The sequence below is a fragment of the Dipodomys spectabilis genome, unplaced genomic scaffold (assembly GCF_019054845.1).
Source record: "Dipodomys spectabilis isolate Male_0828 unplaced genomic scaffold, ASM1905484v1 ptg000512l, whole genome shotgun sequence".
NCBI classification, from domain to species: domain Eukaryota; kingdom Metazoa; phylum Chordata; class Mammalia; order Rodentia; family Heteromyidae; genus Dipodomys; species Dipodomys spectabilis.
Window position 1 is genome coordinate 1,659,885 of NW_024871189.1, and position 15,082 is coordinate 1,674,966.

A 15,082-nucleotide genomic window follows, 5' to 3' on the forward strand; every position below is an offset into this window, starting at 1 on the left:
GGTTGGAGGACAGATGTTCAGTGGCTCGTCCCCAGCTGCAGGCCAGACACACTGCAGGTGTCACAGCACATGGACTGTCGGGGCAGATGGGGGGCCTGGGAGAAGAAGGACATGTGCCGCAAGGCCTTAGTCCATGCCTGGTAGGGGCTTTGTTGCCGAGCTCACGAGAGGAGGATCTGAGGGTCCTTTGCTTTCCTTGCAGGTGACTGGCGGAGCTGCCCTGCAGAGCACAACGCTGCAGTCCTTGGGCCTCACAGGGGGCAGTGCCACCCTCAGGTAGAGACGGCTCTCTCAGACATCTCAGAGAAAAACAGCTGAGTCTGGTGGCTCATGCCTGTAATCCTATCTACAGGCTAGCCCATCCAAAAGAGCAAGTTCCTATCTGAAATATACATAAAGCTAAAAGGGCTGGAGGCGTGGTTCTAGTGATAGCAAGCTTGCTACCTAGCAAGCATAAGTCTCTGAGTTCAAACCCTCGTAGTGCAAAAAAGATAGCACATACTGGTAATCCCAGCACTTGGGAGGCTGGCCTCTGTACACGACAGGACCCTCTCTCAAAAACAAAAACAAAAGTTGGTGAGGGGTATTTGAAAAGTAGGAGCAGGCTGGGAAGGCGTCTTAATGAGAGCCCTTGCCTAGCACACACGGAGCCCTGGGCTCCACTCCTCAGCGCCACATACACAGAAAAGGCCGGAGGTGGCGCTGTGGCTCTAGTGGTAGGGTGCTAGCTGTGAGCAGAAGCAGCTCAGGGGCAGCGCCCAGGCTCAAGCCCCAGCACTGGCAAAAAAAAAAAAATAATAATAAAGCGAAAACACGCCCCAGAGTGTGTGCGGTGCACTGGCCGCTCTAGGCTGCAGCGGCTCAGTGCTGGCTTCTCACCCTTTTCTCCATGGTGAGAAGATGGCATGGGTTTAGGGAGAGGCTGTGCGGCGCTTGCTCTCAGAGGATAGAAGAGGAAGCGTTACAGCCTGGCGTCTCTGTCTCTTTCCGGCTCTCATTTAGGTTTGTCATGAAGCAGTGTGACTCCACAAACAAGCAGGAGGCTGGGCCCAGCAGGAGCAAGACACCAGGAAGCCCAACCTGCTCTGTGTCGGCGGACCAGGCGTCCAGCGGCCCTCTGCTCCCCTTGAGCTCTGGGGAGCTCAGCAAGGGCGACCTGAGTCACCAGGGAGACACAGGCACTGCAGGGACTGGCCCTTTGGGTGGCCCAAAGCCAGTGGATGCTCAGGCAAAGCAGAGTGCCAAGGAGCCCGCACCTGTCCCCTTCGCTCCTTTCTCTGGTGGGGGACAGAGGCTGGGCGGCCCTTCTGGTCCCTCAAGGCCTCTGGTGTCACCTTCCGCCAAGTCACCTAAGACCTTCTCCAGCCCCGGAGGCCCTTCCAAGCCCAAGAAGTCAAAGGCTGGTGAAGAGCTCCAGCAGGACCCAGAAATGGTAAGAGATGGGCTGGGTGGTGGGCCTTGGGTAGCACCTGAGACTCGGGCCAGTCGGGTGCTTGATGGCATCTCCTCCCACGTGGCTGTGCTCTGTTGAGAGCGTCAGTTGAAGTACGCATGGAGTCAGATAGGCGCTGGTGAAGGCGTGCTCACGGGGCTGTCACCCTGGGGCGCTCCCACCTGTCTCTCCGCCTGCCTCCCTGGGTGTGAAGCAGGGTCTGCCCCGCACAGGGACTCATCGCAGCCAGGTCTATCCTTACCCCGTCAGGAGGTTTTGATGGGGCTCTTGACCTGATGAGGGTGGCTTTGAGCATCGACTGTACCTCCCACGGCAAATGTCTCGTCCTGAGCTAAGCCACATGTGAGCCATGCGTGGACAGTTTACGACTGGCAGATTTTCCTTAGCAGACATTGGAAGCTAAGTAGAAGGACTTTGGCTTGGCTGGTAGGGACTTCTTTCCCCTGGAAATTACTGTTGGTCATAGTTAAACTCAGCTGGGAGGAGAAAATGGCTTCCCCAATCCCCTGTGAATTGCTGCACCAGCGGCTGTTTGTCTGGCGGGACATCCGCTATGGATTTCTGCCTCTCCCGTGTCTCAGCCTGTATTGAGTGTATTGCACGCAGTACACTGTGGCAGCCTACCTGTTCAACCCATCTGGCAGACAGCGTTCTGTCTTAACTGTGTGTGTGTGCACGCGTGCTGATACTGGGGCTTGAGCTCTCAGCCTGTTTGTGAGCTTCTTTTACTTAAGGCTGGTGCCCTACCACTTGAGCCACAGCTTTACTTCCAGGTGTTGTGGTTGCTTTTTGTTTGTTTGTTTGTTTTCCTTTGCTTGTTAATTGGAGATGAGAGTCTCAGACCTTCTTGCCTTGCCTGGCTTTGAACCACAGATCTCAACCTCCGGAGTAGCTAGGATTACAGGCCAGGCGTAAGCCACTGGTGCCTGGCTCTGGGTCCATCTTTGAGCTCCTAGTTGGATTTATCACCTGGACCCACTTGTCCAAGTCTTATTTTTCTGCTGTCCTGATAATGTTCCTGCAGGGTCACCTCTGCAGAAGGGCCTGTGTATGGCATCGTATCCCCTCTGAGCTGTGTATGGCATCGTGTCCCCTCTGAGCTGTGCTGCCTGTGTATGGCATCGTGTCCCCTCTGAGCTGTGGTGAGCTGTGTATGGCATCGTGTCCCCTCTGAGCTGTGGTGAGCTGTGTATGGCATCGTGTCCCCTCTGAGCTGTGGTGAGCTGTGTATGGCATCGTGTCCCCTCTGAGCTGTGCTGCCTGTGTATGGCATCGTGTCCCCTCTGAGCTGTGTATGGCATCGTATCCCCTCTGAGCTGTGCTGCCTGTGTATGGCATCGTGTCCCCTCTGAGCTGTGGTGAGCTGTGTATGGCATCGTGTCCCCTCTGAACTGTGCTGCCTGTGTATGGCATCGTGTCCCCTCTGAGCTGTGCTGCCTGTGTATGGCATCGTGTCCCCTCTGAGCTGTGCTGCCTGTGTATGGCATCGTGTCCCCTCTGAGCTGTGTATGGCATCGTGTCCCCTCTGAGCTGTGGTGAGCTGTGTATGGCATCGTATCTCCTCTGAGCTGTGGTGAGCTGTGTATGGCATCGTGTCCCCTCTGAGCTGTGGTGAGCTGTGTATGGCATCGTGTCCCCTCTGAGCTGTGCTGCCTGTGTATGGCATCGTGTCCCCTCTGAGCTGTGTATGGCATCGTGTCCCCTCTGAGCTGTGGTGAGCTGTGTATGGCATCGTATCTCCTCTGAGCTGTGGTGAGCTGTGTATGGCATCGTGTCCCCTCTGAGCTGTGGTGCCTGTGTATGGCATCGTATCTCCTCTGAGCTGTGGTGAGCTGTGTATGGCATCGTATCCCCTCTGAGCTGTGTATGGCATCGTGTCCCCTCTGAGCTGTGCTGCCTGTGTATGGCATCGTGTCTCCTCTGAGCTGTGCTGCCTGTGTATCCGCCTTCTCATCTTTGTGTGCTTAATGGCCTAGCCAGGAGGTATGGTATGGGTCATTGCCAGTCATTTCTTTTTCTTTTTTTTTTGAACTCTGGGCCTGGGCCCTGTGCTCTTCAGCTCAAGGTTAGTGCCCTACCACTTGAGCTATAGCAGCACTTCCGGTTTTCTAGTGGTTTATTGGAGATAAGAGTCTCACAGACTTTCCTGCCCGGGTGGCTTTGAACCTTGGTCCTCAGATCTCAGCCTGCTGAGCAGTTAGGATTACAGGCATGAGCCACCAGCACCTGGCTTAGCTTGGCTTTTTGCTGGCTATTTTTGGAGATAGGGTCTCATAGAGTTTTCTGCCTGAGCTAGTTTTTTTGGGTTTTTTGTTTGTTTGTTTTGGGGTCCGGTCGTGGGGCCTGAACTCTGGGCCTGGGCGCTGTCCCTCATCTCTTCAGCTCAAGGCTAGCGCTCTACCACTTGAGCCACAGCGCCACTTCTGGCTTTTTTCTTTTTGCTTATGTGGTGCTGAGGAATCGAACCCAGGGCCTCATGCATGCAAGGCAAGCGCTCTACCCCTGAGCCACCTTCCCAGTGCTCATCAATCCATAGCAATGGTTTGTGCTTGCTTTTGGAGTCTTAGTACTTCATGACCCAGGGTCAGGGCCGTGTCTTCTGGCACTTTCTTCTCTTGGCTCTGTGCATGTGCTCTTCACAAAGTGGTCTCTCTCAGGGTTACCTTTCTGCAGCGTGAAGCTCTGTTGCTGGTTTGCTCTGCATGTTGACCCACTGTGCTGGCGCCGCTGCCAGCCAGCCACACAGATGCCTACAGCTCCTGCTCCGGGACTCTGGTCCTCCCCCACGTGGCTGCCGCCTTTGCTAGTCCTGGGGTGATGGCCAAGAATCTCTTGGCCTTCCTTTGTCAAAAGTGTCTTGTCTCTTCAAGGACTTCCAAATGAATGTCAGAATGTTTGCTGAAGCCTCAGGCTTCAGTTGGACATGGTCTCGGTTCACGTTGTACTGGCTAGTGTTTGAGTGGTTGATTCTCCTTGTCAGTGGACCTCATGCTTCCTCCCATGCTCTTTCTGTTTTCTGGAGACAGTTTTGATAAACAGCGGGGACTGGCCTGGAAGTGGAGATCCTGCTGCTTCATCCTTACAGGTGTGCATCATCATGCCCAGCTTGTTCTGTCTTTTGGTGTAGACTCCAACTTTCCTCCATGGGCGTCTCCTGCAGACTCTGTGGGTGCTTTGGAGGGGAGGACAGGGCCATGGCTTCTGTCACGGGTGACAGGCAGGCCTTTATCAGCTCCCCTAGAGGACATCTGTAACTCATGCAGGTTTCTCTTTTTTTCTGGGCTTCTGCACTTGTGGAGTAGAGCATTCTCATGGATGCCCTCGTCACGATGTACACTCTAAACAGCATCCCTCAAGCTAAGAAGTTGCCATTTCTAGTTTTCTGAGATTTCTCTTTTCCTAGGTGGGAGAGAGTCGCCACAACTGTTATCCTAGCTACTCAGGAGGCGAAATCTGAGGATCACTGTTCAAAGTCAGGGTAGGCAGGAAAGTCCATGAGACTCTTATCTCCAATAAACCACCAGAAAACTGGAGATGGTGCTGTGGCTCAAAGAGATAGAGTGCTCACCTTGAGGTGTAGAGCTGAGGGACAGCGCCCAGGCCCTGAGCTCAAGCCTCAAGACTGACCAAAAAAAAAAGGGGGGGGGGGGAAGATACTTCATGGTGTCTGATTTCTTCTCTTCCTCCTCCTTCTTCTTCTTCCTCCTTCTCCTCCTCTTTCTCTCCCTCCTTGCCTTCCCTCCCTCTCTCCCTCCCTCCTCTTCCCTTCTTTCCTTCCTTCCCCTCCCTCCCTCCCTTCTTTCTTTTTCTTCCTTTCCTTTCTCTCCCTCCCCCCCCTCTTTCTTTCTTTCATGACAATCCTAGGACTTGGACTCAGGGCCTGGGCCTTAGCTTTTTCACTCAAGGCTAGACTCTACCATTTGAGCCATAGCTCCACTTTCATCTTTCTTTCTTTCTTTTTTTTTTTTGGAGGGGTGCTCAGTCACAGGGTTTGAACTCTGGGCCTGGGCGCTGTCCCTCAGCTCTTCAGCTCAAGGCTAGCTCTCTACCAATTGATCCACAGTGCCACTTCCAGTTTTCTGGTGGTTTATTGGAGATTAGAGTCTCACAGCCTTTCCTGCCTGGGCTGGCTTTGAACTGCGATCCTCAGATCTCAGTAGCTTCTGAGTAGCTAGGATGACAGGTGAGGGGCTGGCTTTGAACTGCCATCCTCAGCTCTCAGTAGCTTCTGAGTAGCTAGGATGACAGGTGAGGGGCACTGGTGCCTGGCGTGTCTGGTTTCTTACTGGGGACTGAGAGCCATTCTCTGTCTGGTAGTTTTTGTGTCCATGGAGCCCTGATTGCGGTCCTGTGTCTGGTGGTTTTGCTTGGTGTCCATAGAGCTCTTGTTCACAGCAGTCTCCCCCCCTCATAGAAAGCTTTTTATATTCGATGGAGTCCTTGAACTTTTTGTGCTCAAGGCTAGCTTTTGGTCACTTGCTTTTGTGGCAGTTATTTGAAGATAAGGACTTTCCTGCCTGGGCTTACTTGGAACTGCGATCCCTCGATCACAGCCTCCTGAGTGGTTAGGATGGCAGGCCTGAGTCACTGGCACCTGGGGTGGAAGCTCCCTTGGTAGGAGAGTTGGTCTTCATGTTTATATTTTCTTCCTGGTTTTCGTGTCTACTGTTGGAGGGCCACTGATCATTGTGGAGTGGATGGAGAGGCCTCCGGGGACCTGCAGCTTCCTACGTCCTGCTGGTCCCCTTTCCGTGGCTTCTTGGCCCCTCACTCTGATCTTGGGAGCTGTGGCACAAGGCCTCACTTGGTCCCTGAGAGGCAGAGGGATCTCCTGGGATCCAGCAGCGTTGAGGACAGTATTGTGGTGGGCTATGAGCTGGGCGGCTGGTACATGGTCACACAAAGAGCACAGCAGTCCAGTCCCTACTGGGGGCCGGCGCCAGGGGCCTCGGACAGGGAGGGGAGTGTCTGGTGGGTGACATCATGGTGCCGGTGAGTACTACACATTGCTCTCGCTCTGGTCACTTCTGCATACAGTCCTCGCTCCTGGCCACACAGCTTGGAGGCGTGGAGAGATGGTTGCAGGGTGGTGTGGTCGCTCTCCTCCAGTCCCCCAATCCTGAACCTCAAGCTGTCCCCACGAGGCCTTGCTGAGTGCTGAGTGGGGAGGGATCACTGGATAAAAGGCCTTAAGTCTCAGCGTGGCGCATCCTGGTGTGATGCAGCTTGGGCATCTGGTCCTCCCCGTTCTGTGACTCTTCTGATTTGTGCCTCTATGATGTCGGGGCCAGTGTGAGGCCCCCAGACTCCTGGCTCACTCCTCCTGAGGACTCTGGATTTACTGGCCTCGGGGTGGCTTAGTGTCTGTCCCTGCCTTAACAGGACCAGCCGTGGCCCACTGCGCCTTCTGTGGGGACATGGGCAGGGCCCTGTGGCGTGCGGAGAGCCGCAGCTGAAGAGGAGGTGGCCGGTCAGCTGGCCAGGCAGCAGTGGCAGTCCCCAGGCAGGGTCCCAGCGCAGCCCCTGGTCCCAGCCCCAGCCAGCTCTCCCTGAGGAGCGTGCCTGTGCCCTGAGCACCTCCCCCACTGGCCTTTGATCTGTGAGGGAGGGGCAGCAGATTGATTGTGGAGTGCCCCCCGCCCCGCTGCACGGCCGGGTGCCTCCTGTCACCAACAGCCCCACACCCAGAAGGCCAGCAACGACACGCGTCTGCTTTGTGTCCTTATGCAGTCTTGGGGGGAGGGGACGTGAACAAAACAGAACTTTTTGGGGGAACTTCAAAGGTATACTTTGGTAATCAAAAAGAGTTTCCAAGTTTCCCATTAATGTTTTGCCTGTGTGTGGTTTTTGGATTTAAATAAAGACTTAGAAGAAAGAGACAGGATAAAATACAGGCAGGCAGGTCCTTGCTGAGGCCTGGGATGGTTCACAGAGCCGGGCGGCTCCTGCCTTTGATGTCAGACATTAATTATTAGAAGGTAGTTTTACTGGCGATCAGAACCCGGCTCAGGGAGAGGCTGGGGCCGCCGACGCCCCCTAGCCCTGTCCTTTGAAGTCCCTCCATAGCCCAGGAGGCCACCTTGCAGCTAGGCTGATCCAGTAGACACCGCCCCCTTCCATGCCTGCCGCCTCCCCAGCAGCTGGCATGAGTGTGTCAGCCCTGATCAAAGGCTCTGGGTCCTCCCAGCCGGACTGGCGCTGCCTGGGCCGCAGGCCTGTCTCCTCCCCCACCCCCCAACCCCCCATGGCTTTCCTCAGCACACAGGCTGGCCTCTCTGTCCCCCCATATTCCATACCCACTACCTAACCCTGACTAAACCCATTACTACTCATAGGTCTGGGAGGAGCTTGTCTGAGACATGGGGAGTGAGGAATGGGTTGTGATGCTAAATTTAGTGAGTGTCAACCTGCTGGGCAGGGCAGTGGCTGCCATATCTGATCAGCAGGAACCCTTGGAGGACCTGGACTGGAGTCAGTGCCGATGGTTAGGCCTCCATGGCTATGCTGCCTCTTCTCTCCTTGGTCTCGGGCCTCTTGTTCTGATATTTCCATGGTCAGCCATGGCTCCTGGGTGCTCAGCAGGTATTTGGACAGTCTCAAGCTTTGAGGGTTTGCGGGTTTGCGAGTCATGGCTGTGCCGTAGTTGGTAAGGCCACGAAGACTTGCTGGCAGATGGCTCAGCAGCTTTCCACATGGCCAACCAAGTGTCTGTGTTTGCAGCCTGGTGGCTGGCAGGTGTTTGTGCACCAGAAGTAGCCCACTGCAGCTGTGATGAAGGGTGCTCTGCAGAGGGAGCACCCCACGTGGCCCAAACTCCCAGTCTGTGTGCGTGTGACCTGCCCTCCCTCTGGTGATGGTCCTTCTGGGACCCCCGGAGCACCAACCAGACTAGGCCGTGTGGATGAGAGCGTTAGTACCACAGCCTGCATGGACCATCACATTGCTTTGGGGGAATTATTCATGATCTTTATCCAGGGAGATAAAAACCCAGCCACTGCACCGCATGTTACTTCAAAATGGGCAGGTTTGGCCCACCACTGGCGGCTCACACCTGTGATCCTAGCTACTCAGGAGACTGAGATCTGAGGTTTAGCTTTCCCTTCTTCCTCGTCCTCATTTTTTCTTTTTTGGTGGTAATAGGATTTGAATTTAGGGCACTTAGGCAGGCACTATATTTCATAAGCAAAGTTTCCAGCCCTGTTTTTGCTCTGGAGGGGTGTGTGTGTGTGTGTGTGTGTGTGTGTGTGTGTGTGTGTGTGTGTGTGTGTGTGTGTGTGTGTGTGTGTGTGTGTGTGTGTGTGTGTGTGTGTGTGTGTGTGTGTGTGTGTGTGTGTGTGTGTGTGTGTGTAATTTCAATTTCCTGTGTGTGTGTAATTTCAATTTCCTGATCTCAGCCTCCTGAGTAGCTAGTATTACAGGCATGAGCCACTGGAGCCTGGCTCTTGCTTTTTTCTGGTAAAGCCTGCTTTATCACTCTTTTTGGAAGTTAATTAGAAATAAAAGTCTCATGGATTTTTCTGCCCAGTCTGACTTCAAACTGGGATCCTCAGAGCTCTCTCTGCTTCTCAAATAACTAGTTATTTGAGCCACTGGCACCTACCTTCTTGGGTTTTTTTGTTTTTTTTTCTGCCTGGGTTGACTTTTAACCACAATCCTCTGAATCTCTTCCTCCTGGATAAGTAGGATTACAAACAAGAGAATTTGGTGCCTGGCTTCTGGTAAACATTTTTTTCATGGGCTATCCTGAAATTGTGATCCCCACCCCCCATCTCTGGAAGTTCTTGGCTTGTTCTTTTAAAAAAACAAGCCAACTTGTCAGCTAGCATAGTGACTCATGGGTGTGGGCCTAGCTCCTTGGGAGGCAGAGATGGGGAGGATTGTCCAGCCGAGGCAGTATGCTTGTGAAATTGACTCCCATGTCCACCACTGAAAAGATGTGTGTCACAGGAGAGTTATACCCAGGCCGGCCCGGGCAGAACTGTGAAACCCTCACTGAAAAGTAGTGAAAGCAAACATTTCCAGAGGTGTGGCGATTGCCACCAACAGTGAAGCTCTGAGTTCAGATCTCAGTGCTGTCCCAAACAGAAAGCAATCTCATTTCTCTGAGATGTAATTTGTGCTCATGGTAGGGAAGATGGACAATTAAAAGAAAATGAAGCTGGGTGCCGGTGGCTCACGCCTGTAATCCTAGCTATTCAGGAGGCTGAGATCTGAGGATCGTGGTTCAAAGCCAGCCCTGGCAGGAAAGTCTGTGAGACTCTTATCTCCAATAAACCACTAGAAAACTGGAAGTGGCACTGTGGCTCCAGTGGTAGAGCGCTTGCCTTGAGCTGAAGAACACAGGGACAGTGCCTGGGCCCAGAGTTCAAGCCCCATGACTGACAAAAAAAAAAAAAAAGAAAAGAAAAAAAAGAAAATGAAGACCTGTTTGTGGAGCACCATGAATATGCTGGTGAGCATCCCACGAGTCTCCTGGCACTCTGTCCTACGGGCACGGCTGCCTTCCCTTTGCTGTTGTAGTTTGGACCTGTCGACACTGCGTCGCCTGGCTTGTCACAGCTGGGCTCCCGCCATGCCCGGCATCACCAGGCTCCAAGGATTCTGGAGGCTGCGAGGATGTCCTCGTGCACCGCCCTGTCAGTCCTCCGTTGGGTTTGTGAAGACATGGTGCCATCAAGAGCCAGCAGTGGTCATCTCAGACAGGGTCTGTGGACGTGGGCAATGCACCTCCGAGCTCACAGCGCAAGAGCTCAGGCTGCAGAGCTGTGCTGAGCACAGGGGGGTGCGTGGGCATGGGCCTGGCCGCCCCAGCCGGCAGGGTGGGCTGGCGTCAGCGCTTCTACTGCCTCACACTCCATCACACTCCACGTCTGAGACCAGCATGGCTGGGACCTGGGTTCTCCTTTCCCTACCAAAGATGCAGGTATCAGGTCTCGAAGGACAGTGTTCCTGCCTCTCTCTGGCCTTCTGTTCTGACCTCTGGCCATATGTGGCCCACTTGCCAGCGGCAGGCCCAGGCTGATAGCGTTGAGAGGCTGCGAGAGGACGCGCAGGCCGGGCTGCAGGGCGCAGCTGGTGTCCTCAGCGGCAGCGCCACACCGCACGCACAGCCTCACCTGTCCCAGCGTTGCCCTCCAGTCTTGGCCTCTTGCTCAGGCTAGCTGTCTCCTGCCAGGCCTTCAGGGTGAGGGCTGCCTAGCTCTGAAGTACCTCAGGAGGTCTGTCTGCATCCCTTGCAGAGTGATTGGCTTAATAGCAGAACCTCAAGGGAACGCACTTCACATTCCCTCCTTCCAAAGCTGTGGTCACTGTGGCTAGGCTGGGGGAGGTGAGCAAGGAGGAACAAGAGCCCCCAAAGCTGACAGAGCCAGGGTTGAGGTCACCTCTGAGGAGTTTTAGATCTTTCCTCCATTTGTCATTGTGTCCTGGAAAATCACTAGGAAAGCTAAGAAACTCAGCGGGGTCACTTGTGATTTGAGCAGAACCTTGTGTGCCCTCCAGACCCTCTACAGCTGGCCTGGAGTGGTCCACCCTGTGTCCTCTTCCTGCTCCCCTAAAGGGGTCGGTCACTGACTCCCTCTCCAGCTGGCCCTGGGGTGAAGTGGCTCCACTCCTGTCCACCCTTGGGCTAGATGCGGCGTGCAGCGGTGTCTGCCTGGCCCTGGGCCTGCGTGCTTCTGCGGGCTTCCTGTTTCCTGGCTGGGGCCGCTGGGGATTCAGTATGGCTGTGTTCAGGGGGCCTGGAGCCACCTGTGCCTCTGTCCTCGGCCCATCCCGTTCCTCTCTGGCCTGTCTCACCTCCTTCTAGCTTCTGCAGAACCTTTCTTCCACTCTGCAAAACCCTTGCTGGAGGCACAGCCCGGAGCAGGCTGGGACCCCAGGGTGACAGGGGTCAAAGCAGCCCACGGAGCTCCTCTCTCATGCTAGCTGTCCCCTCAGGCACTCTGTGCCTCAGTTTCCTTATCTGCCCCTACTTAGTGGGCTTGTATTGAGGGTTTGGGAAGCCTAACATGCCAGAACACACACAGATCTCAGAGTGGCTGCTCGCGCTTCCCAGCTCGCTCGCCTAAGTAAGACCCGAGACACTTCCCCAGGGCCCTCCGGAGTCTTCCTCCCGATGGCAGCAGCTGGCTCTCCAAAGGCAGGTCCTCAGGCAGCACCACTTGGGGCTTGGGAGCCAGCCACCTGAGGCCAAGCTCACAGTCACCAGGAGCCTCCCCATTATCAGTTACACACAACAAACACACTGGTTCTCTGGAAAGCCTGTGCAGTTTTGGCATCATCCTGGCAGAGGAATAGAGCACCACCCCTTGCCTCTCCTGAGACCCCGCTGTGTCCCAGCACGGCTGGGCGGCCCTCAGCTCCACTGTGCTTTTCTCCCCATGCCGCATCCCTTGACCTCTGTCTTCCTTCCAAAAACATCTCCGAGGCCTTAGGATGGGACAGAGCACTAAACTGTAGATATAGTGGGACGGTAGATGGGAATGGGCACTGGGCAGGGCATTATGCGTACACGTGGCCCAGCGTGGCTCAGATCTGTTGGCCTCCTGTCTTCCTTGGCCGAGCTGCCGGCCGTGGCTCCTGCCCAAGTGGCTCTGGGAAGCTTACCTGCTGTGTCCCTCATGTCTCAGCTGCCGCCCGTGGCCAAATGGCACTCTCTAGCCATCCAGTTATAGAGCCTGCCCTGTGTGCTGCCGGGACTGGGGCTTGAACTCAGGGTCTCAGTGCTGTCCCTTAGCTTGTTCTCTCGAGGCTGGCACTTTACCACTTGAGCCACGGCTCTATTTTTGGCTTGTTGGTGGTTAATTGGAGATAAGTCTTATGGGCTGGCTTTGAACCTAAACCCTCAAATCTCAACCTCCTGAGTAGCTAGGATTCTAGGTGTGAGCCACCGCGCCCGGCTGCCTCTGTTCTTGTTGATGGAGGAAGTCCAGTCCCCGGGTGCTGCTTGCTCACCCAGCCCACGCCCCAGTGGACATGCTGCGCTCACTGACTCCACGCTGCACCCCAGCTGCTCTGAGTGGACTCCTGCCCATGCTGTGCTCACTGACTCCACGCTGCACCCCAGCTGCTCTGAGTGGACTCTTGAGCCCAGCGTGCAGGGACATGCCAATACTCTTTCTCACCCTGAAAGGACCTGGGCTCTTGTCCTAGTTGATCGGCTTCCTGAGCAGAGGGAATATGAGGACGGATTCAAAATAAGGGGAGATGTCAGTTTGGATTTTGACTGACACTTAGTGGTCCTTGGGCAGCACAGAGCAGGCGGCTGCCGCCCATTGCATCCCGCAGCCTAGGATCTGGGCTTGGGCACTGTCCAGTGGATGTGCCAGCCACTGCTGTTCTTGGTGCCCTTGGGATGTTCCCTGAGAGCCCAGGGCAGTCATATTCTTAGGATTGACCTTGCTGTCCAGGAGTAGAAGGCCCTGGCTGGAAGGTCAGGCTCAGAGTGGTATCACCCATTCTGTATCCTCTGCCTTTTACTGTGGCTTGAACTCAGGGCCTAGGCACTGTCCTTAGCTTTTTCACTCAAGGCTGGTACTCTGCATTTGAGACAATGTGGATCTTGGCCTTAGGACTGCTTCTCTAAGGGAGGGTCTGAGATACGTGGCCAAAACCCACCCAAGTCTCATCAGAATCTCTGCCTACCCTCCCCTGGGAGAGGTGGCCCTGCTGGAGTGCAGGCATTTCGACCACGGGGGCTGGCTGGCGCCTGGCGGCCTGTCACAAAGAACTCTGGTGCAGACAGACCATCCACGGTGGCTGCCGCTTGGCTATGGCTTTGGAGGGGCTGCCCTCGGGGCCTTGGCCGCCACCTGCGTGCCTGCTCAGGCTCCGCCATCCCTTCCTGCCCACGCGCCAGGACTATGCACAGGATCAGAGAGGCTCCCTGGCCACAGCGCACGCTAGAACCGTGTTTCTACATAGAGCGCAGGGACCTACATCTGTAAGCAGTAGCTGAGGGGCAGCCCTGGAGACAGCTGCCCCAGTGTGGACGCAATGAAGATGTTGGTCCCTAAATGCTAGGCAGGGCCAATCAGCCTGGGCCTAGAAGGGGATCCTCGGGACGGGCTGTGGCGTGCCCACATTTGTTTGGAGTGGGACCCAGCTGCTTTGGGAACCTTGGCCAGGCTTGGCTCCTCCATGGTTGGTCCTAGTGCTGAGGAGGTGTGTGTGTGTGTGTCCTCCATGGTTGGTCCTAGTGCTGAGGAGGTGTGTGTGTGTGTGTCCTCCATGGTTGGTCCTAGTGCTGAGGAGGTGTGTGTGTGTGTGTGTGTGTCCTCCATGGTTGGTCCTAGTGCTGAGGAGGTGTGTGTGTGTGTGTGTCTCCTCCGTGGTTGGTCCTAGTGCTGAGGAGGGGTGTGTGTGTGTGTGTGTGTGTGTGTGTCTCCTCCGTGGTTGGTCCTAGTGCTGAGGAGGGGTGTGTGTGTGTGTATGTGTGATCCCCCACTGCCTCCCGCCCACACCCCACGTGGAAAGGGCCTGCCTTGTAATTTTCATTGCCAGTGATGCCAACTAGGAGTGACGCTGTCCCTTGCTCTGTCCCTTGGGTGGACAGAGGGACTGGCTGGCTCCCTAGGGCAGCGAGCGCGCTGGAGTCAGCCTGGCTGTGGAACTGTGGCTGCGGGGGCAGCAGGGGCAGCTGGCTTGGGGTTTTTGCCAACACTCTAATTTGCTGGCTGTCGCTGCCCTTCCCTGTGGAGCCCCTGACGTGGCCTAGAACAGGGGTGCTGCTCCTTGTTGGCTCCCTGCTCCTGGGGTTCTCCTTGCCCCTTACCCGTTCCCCAAATGCTCCTGGGCTCTGCTGGTCTGGTTCTCTAGTCGCTGTCCTGTGCCCCGCCCGGCCGGGCTGGCAGGTGGGCTTCAGGGGCTGCCTTTGTCCGGAGTCTGCGTGGCTACTTCAGCCAAGGCCGCCTGTCTGTCCCCAGCCTGTGGACCGCGACCCTGTAGTATGCCACCCCGACCTGGAAGACCTGCTCCAGGCCTGGCCAGCAGAGCTGCCTGACGAGTTTTTTGAGGTGACTATAGATGATGTGCGGAGACGCCTGGCCCAACTCAAGAGTGAGCGGTAGGTGCCCCAGCCCCTCACCACATTGGCCGCCCTCCCTCCACCAGGCCCCACACCTACATCCTCTGCGCACCCAGGTGTGGGTGCGGAAAGGTGGGGGAGGAGCTCACGTGAGGGTGTCAGGAGGGGCCCAGCGGCCCGGGCCACTGATGGGAGCCTGCACCTGCCACCCCCGCAGGAAGCGTCTGGAGGAGGCGCCCTTGGTGACCAAGGCCTTCAGGGAAGCCCGGATGAAGGAGAAGCTAGAGCGCTACCCAAAGGTATGGAGGGCCTAGGGCGGCGTCCCAGAGGGCCTTCTGTGAGGGCCCAGGGCGGCGTCCCAGAGGGCCTTCTGTGAGGGCCCAGGGCGGCGTCCCAGAGGGACTTCTGTGAGGGCCCAGGGCGGCGTCCCAGAGGGGACTTCTGTGCAGACCCTGTGTGGCCACAACACGCTCCCTCTGCGACTGTGGCTCATGCAACCCAGCTCACACTGCCTGTCCCTCAGTTTCCCTTGTGCCCCTTGAGTTATGAATTAACATAGTATCTGCTAATGTTTTATGATAAAAATCCTCTCTCCTCCATCT

General features: G+C 55.8%; 1 protein-coding gene across 1 annotated transcript in view; it reads left to right on the top strand.

The window, feature by feature from the left end:
* Aspscr1 (ASPSCR1 tether for SLC2A4, UBX domain containing) overlaps positions 1-15,082 on the top strand; it is a 42,490-nt gene that overhangs the window by 21,185 nt on the left and 6,223 nt on the right. Inside the window, exons 6-9 of the mRNA XM_042670029.1 lie at positions 203-276; positions 1,003-1,432; positions 14,380-14,519; positions 14,698-14,779. Of these exons, the coding sequence (XP_042525963.1) occupies positions 203-276; positions 1,003-1,432; positions 14,380-14,519; positions 14,698-14,779 (726 nt within the window). The remainder of the gene's footprint in view (positions 1-202; positions 277-1,002; positions 1,433-14,379; positions 14,520-14,697; positions 14,780-15,082) is intronic.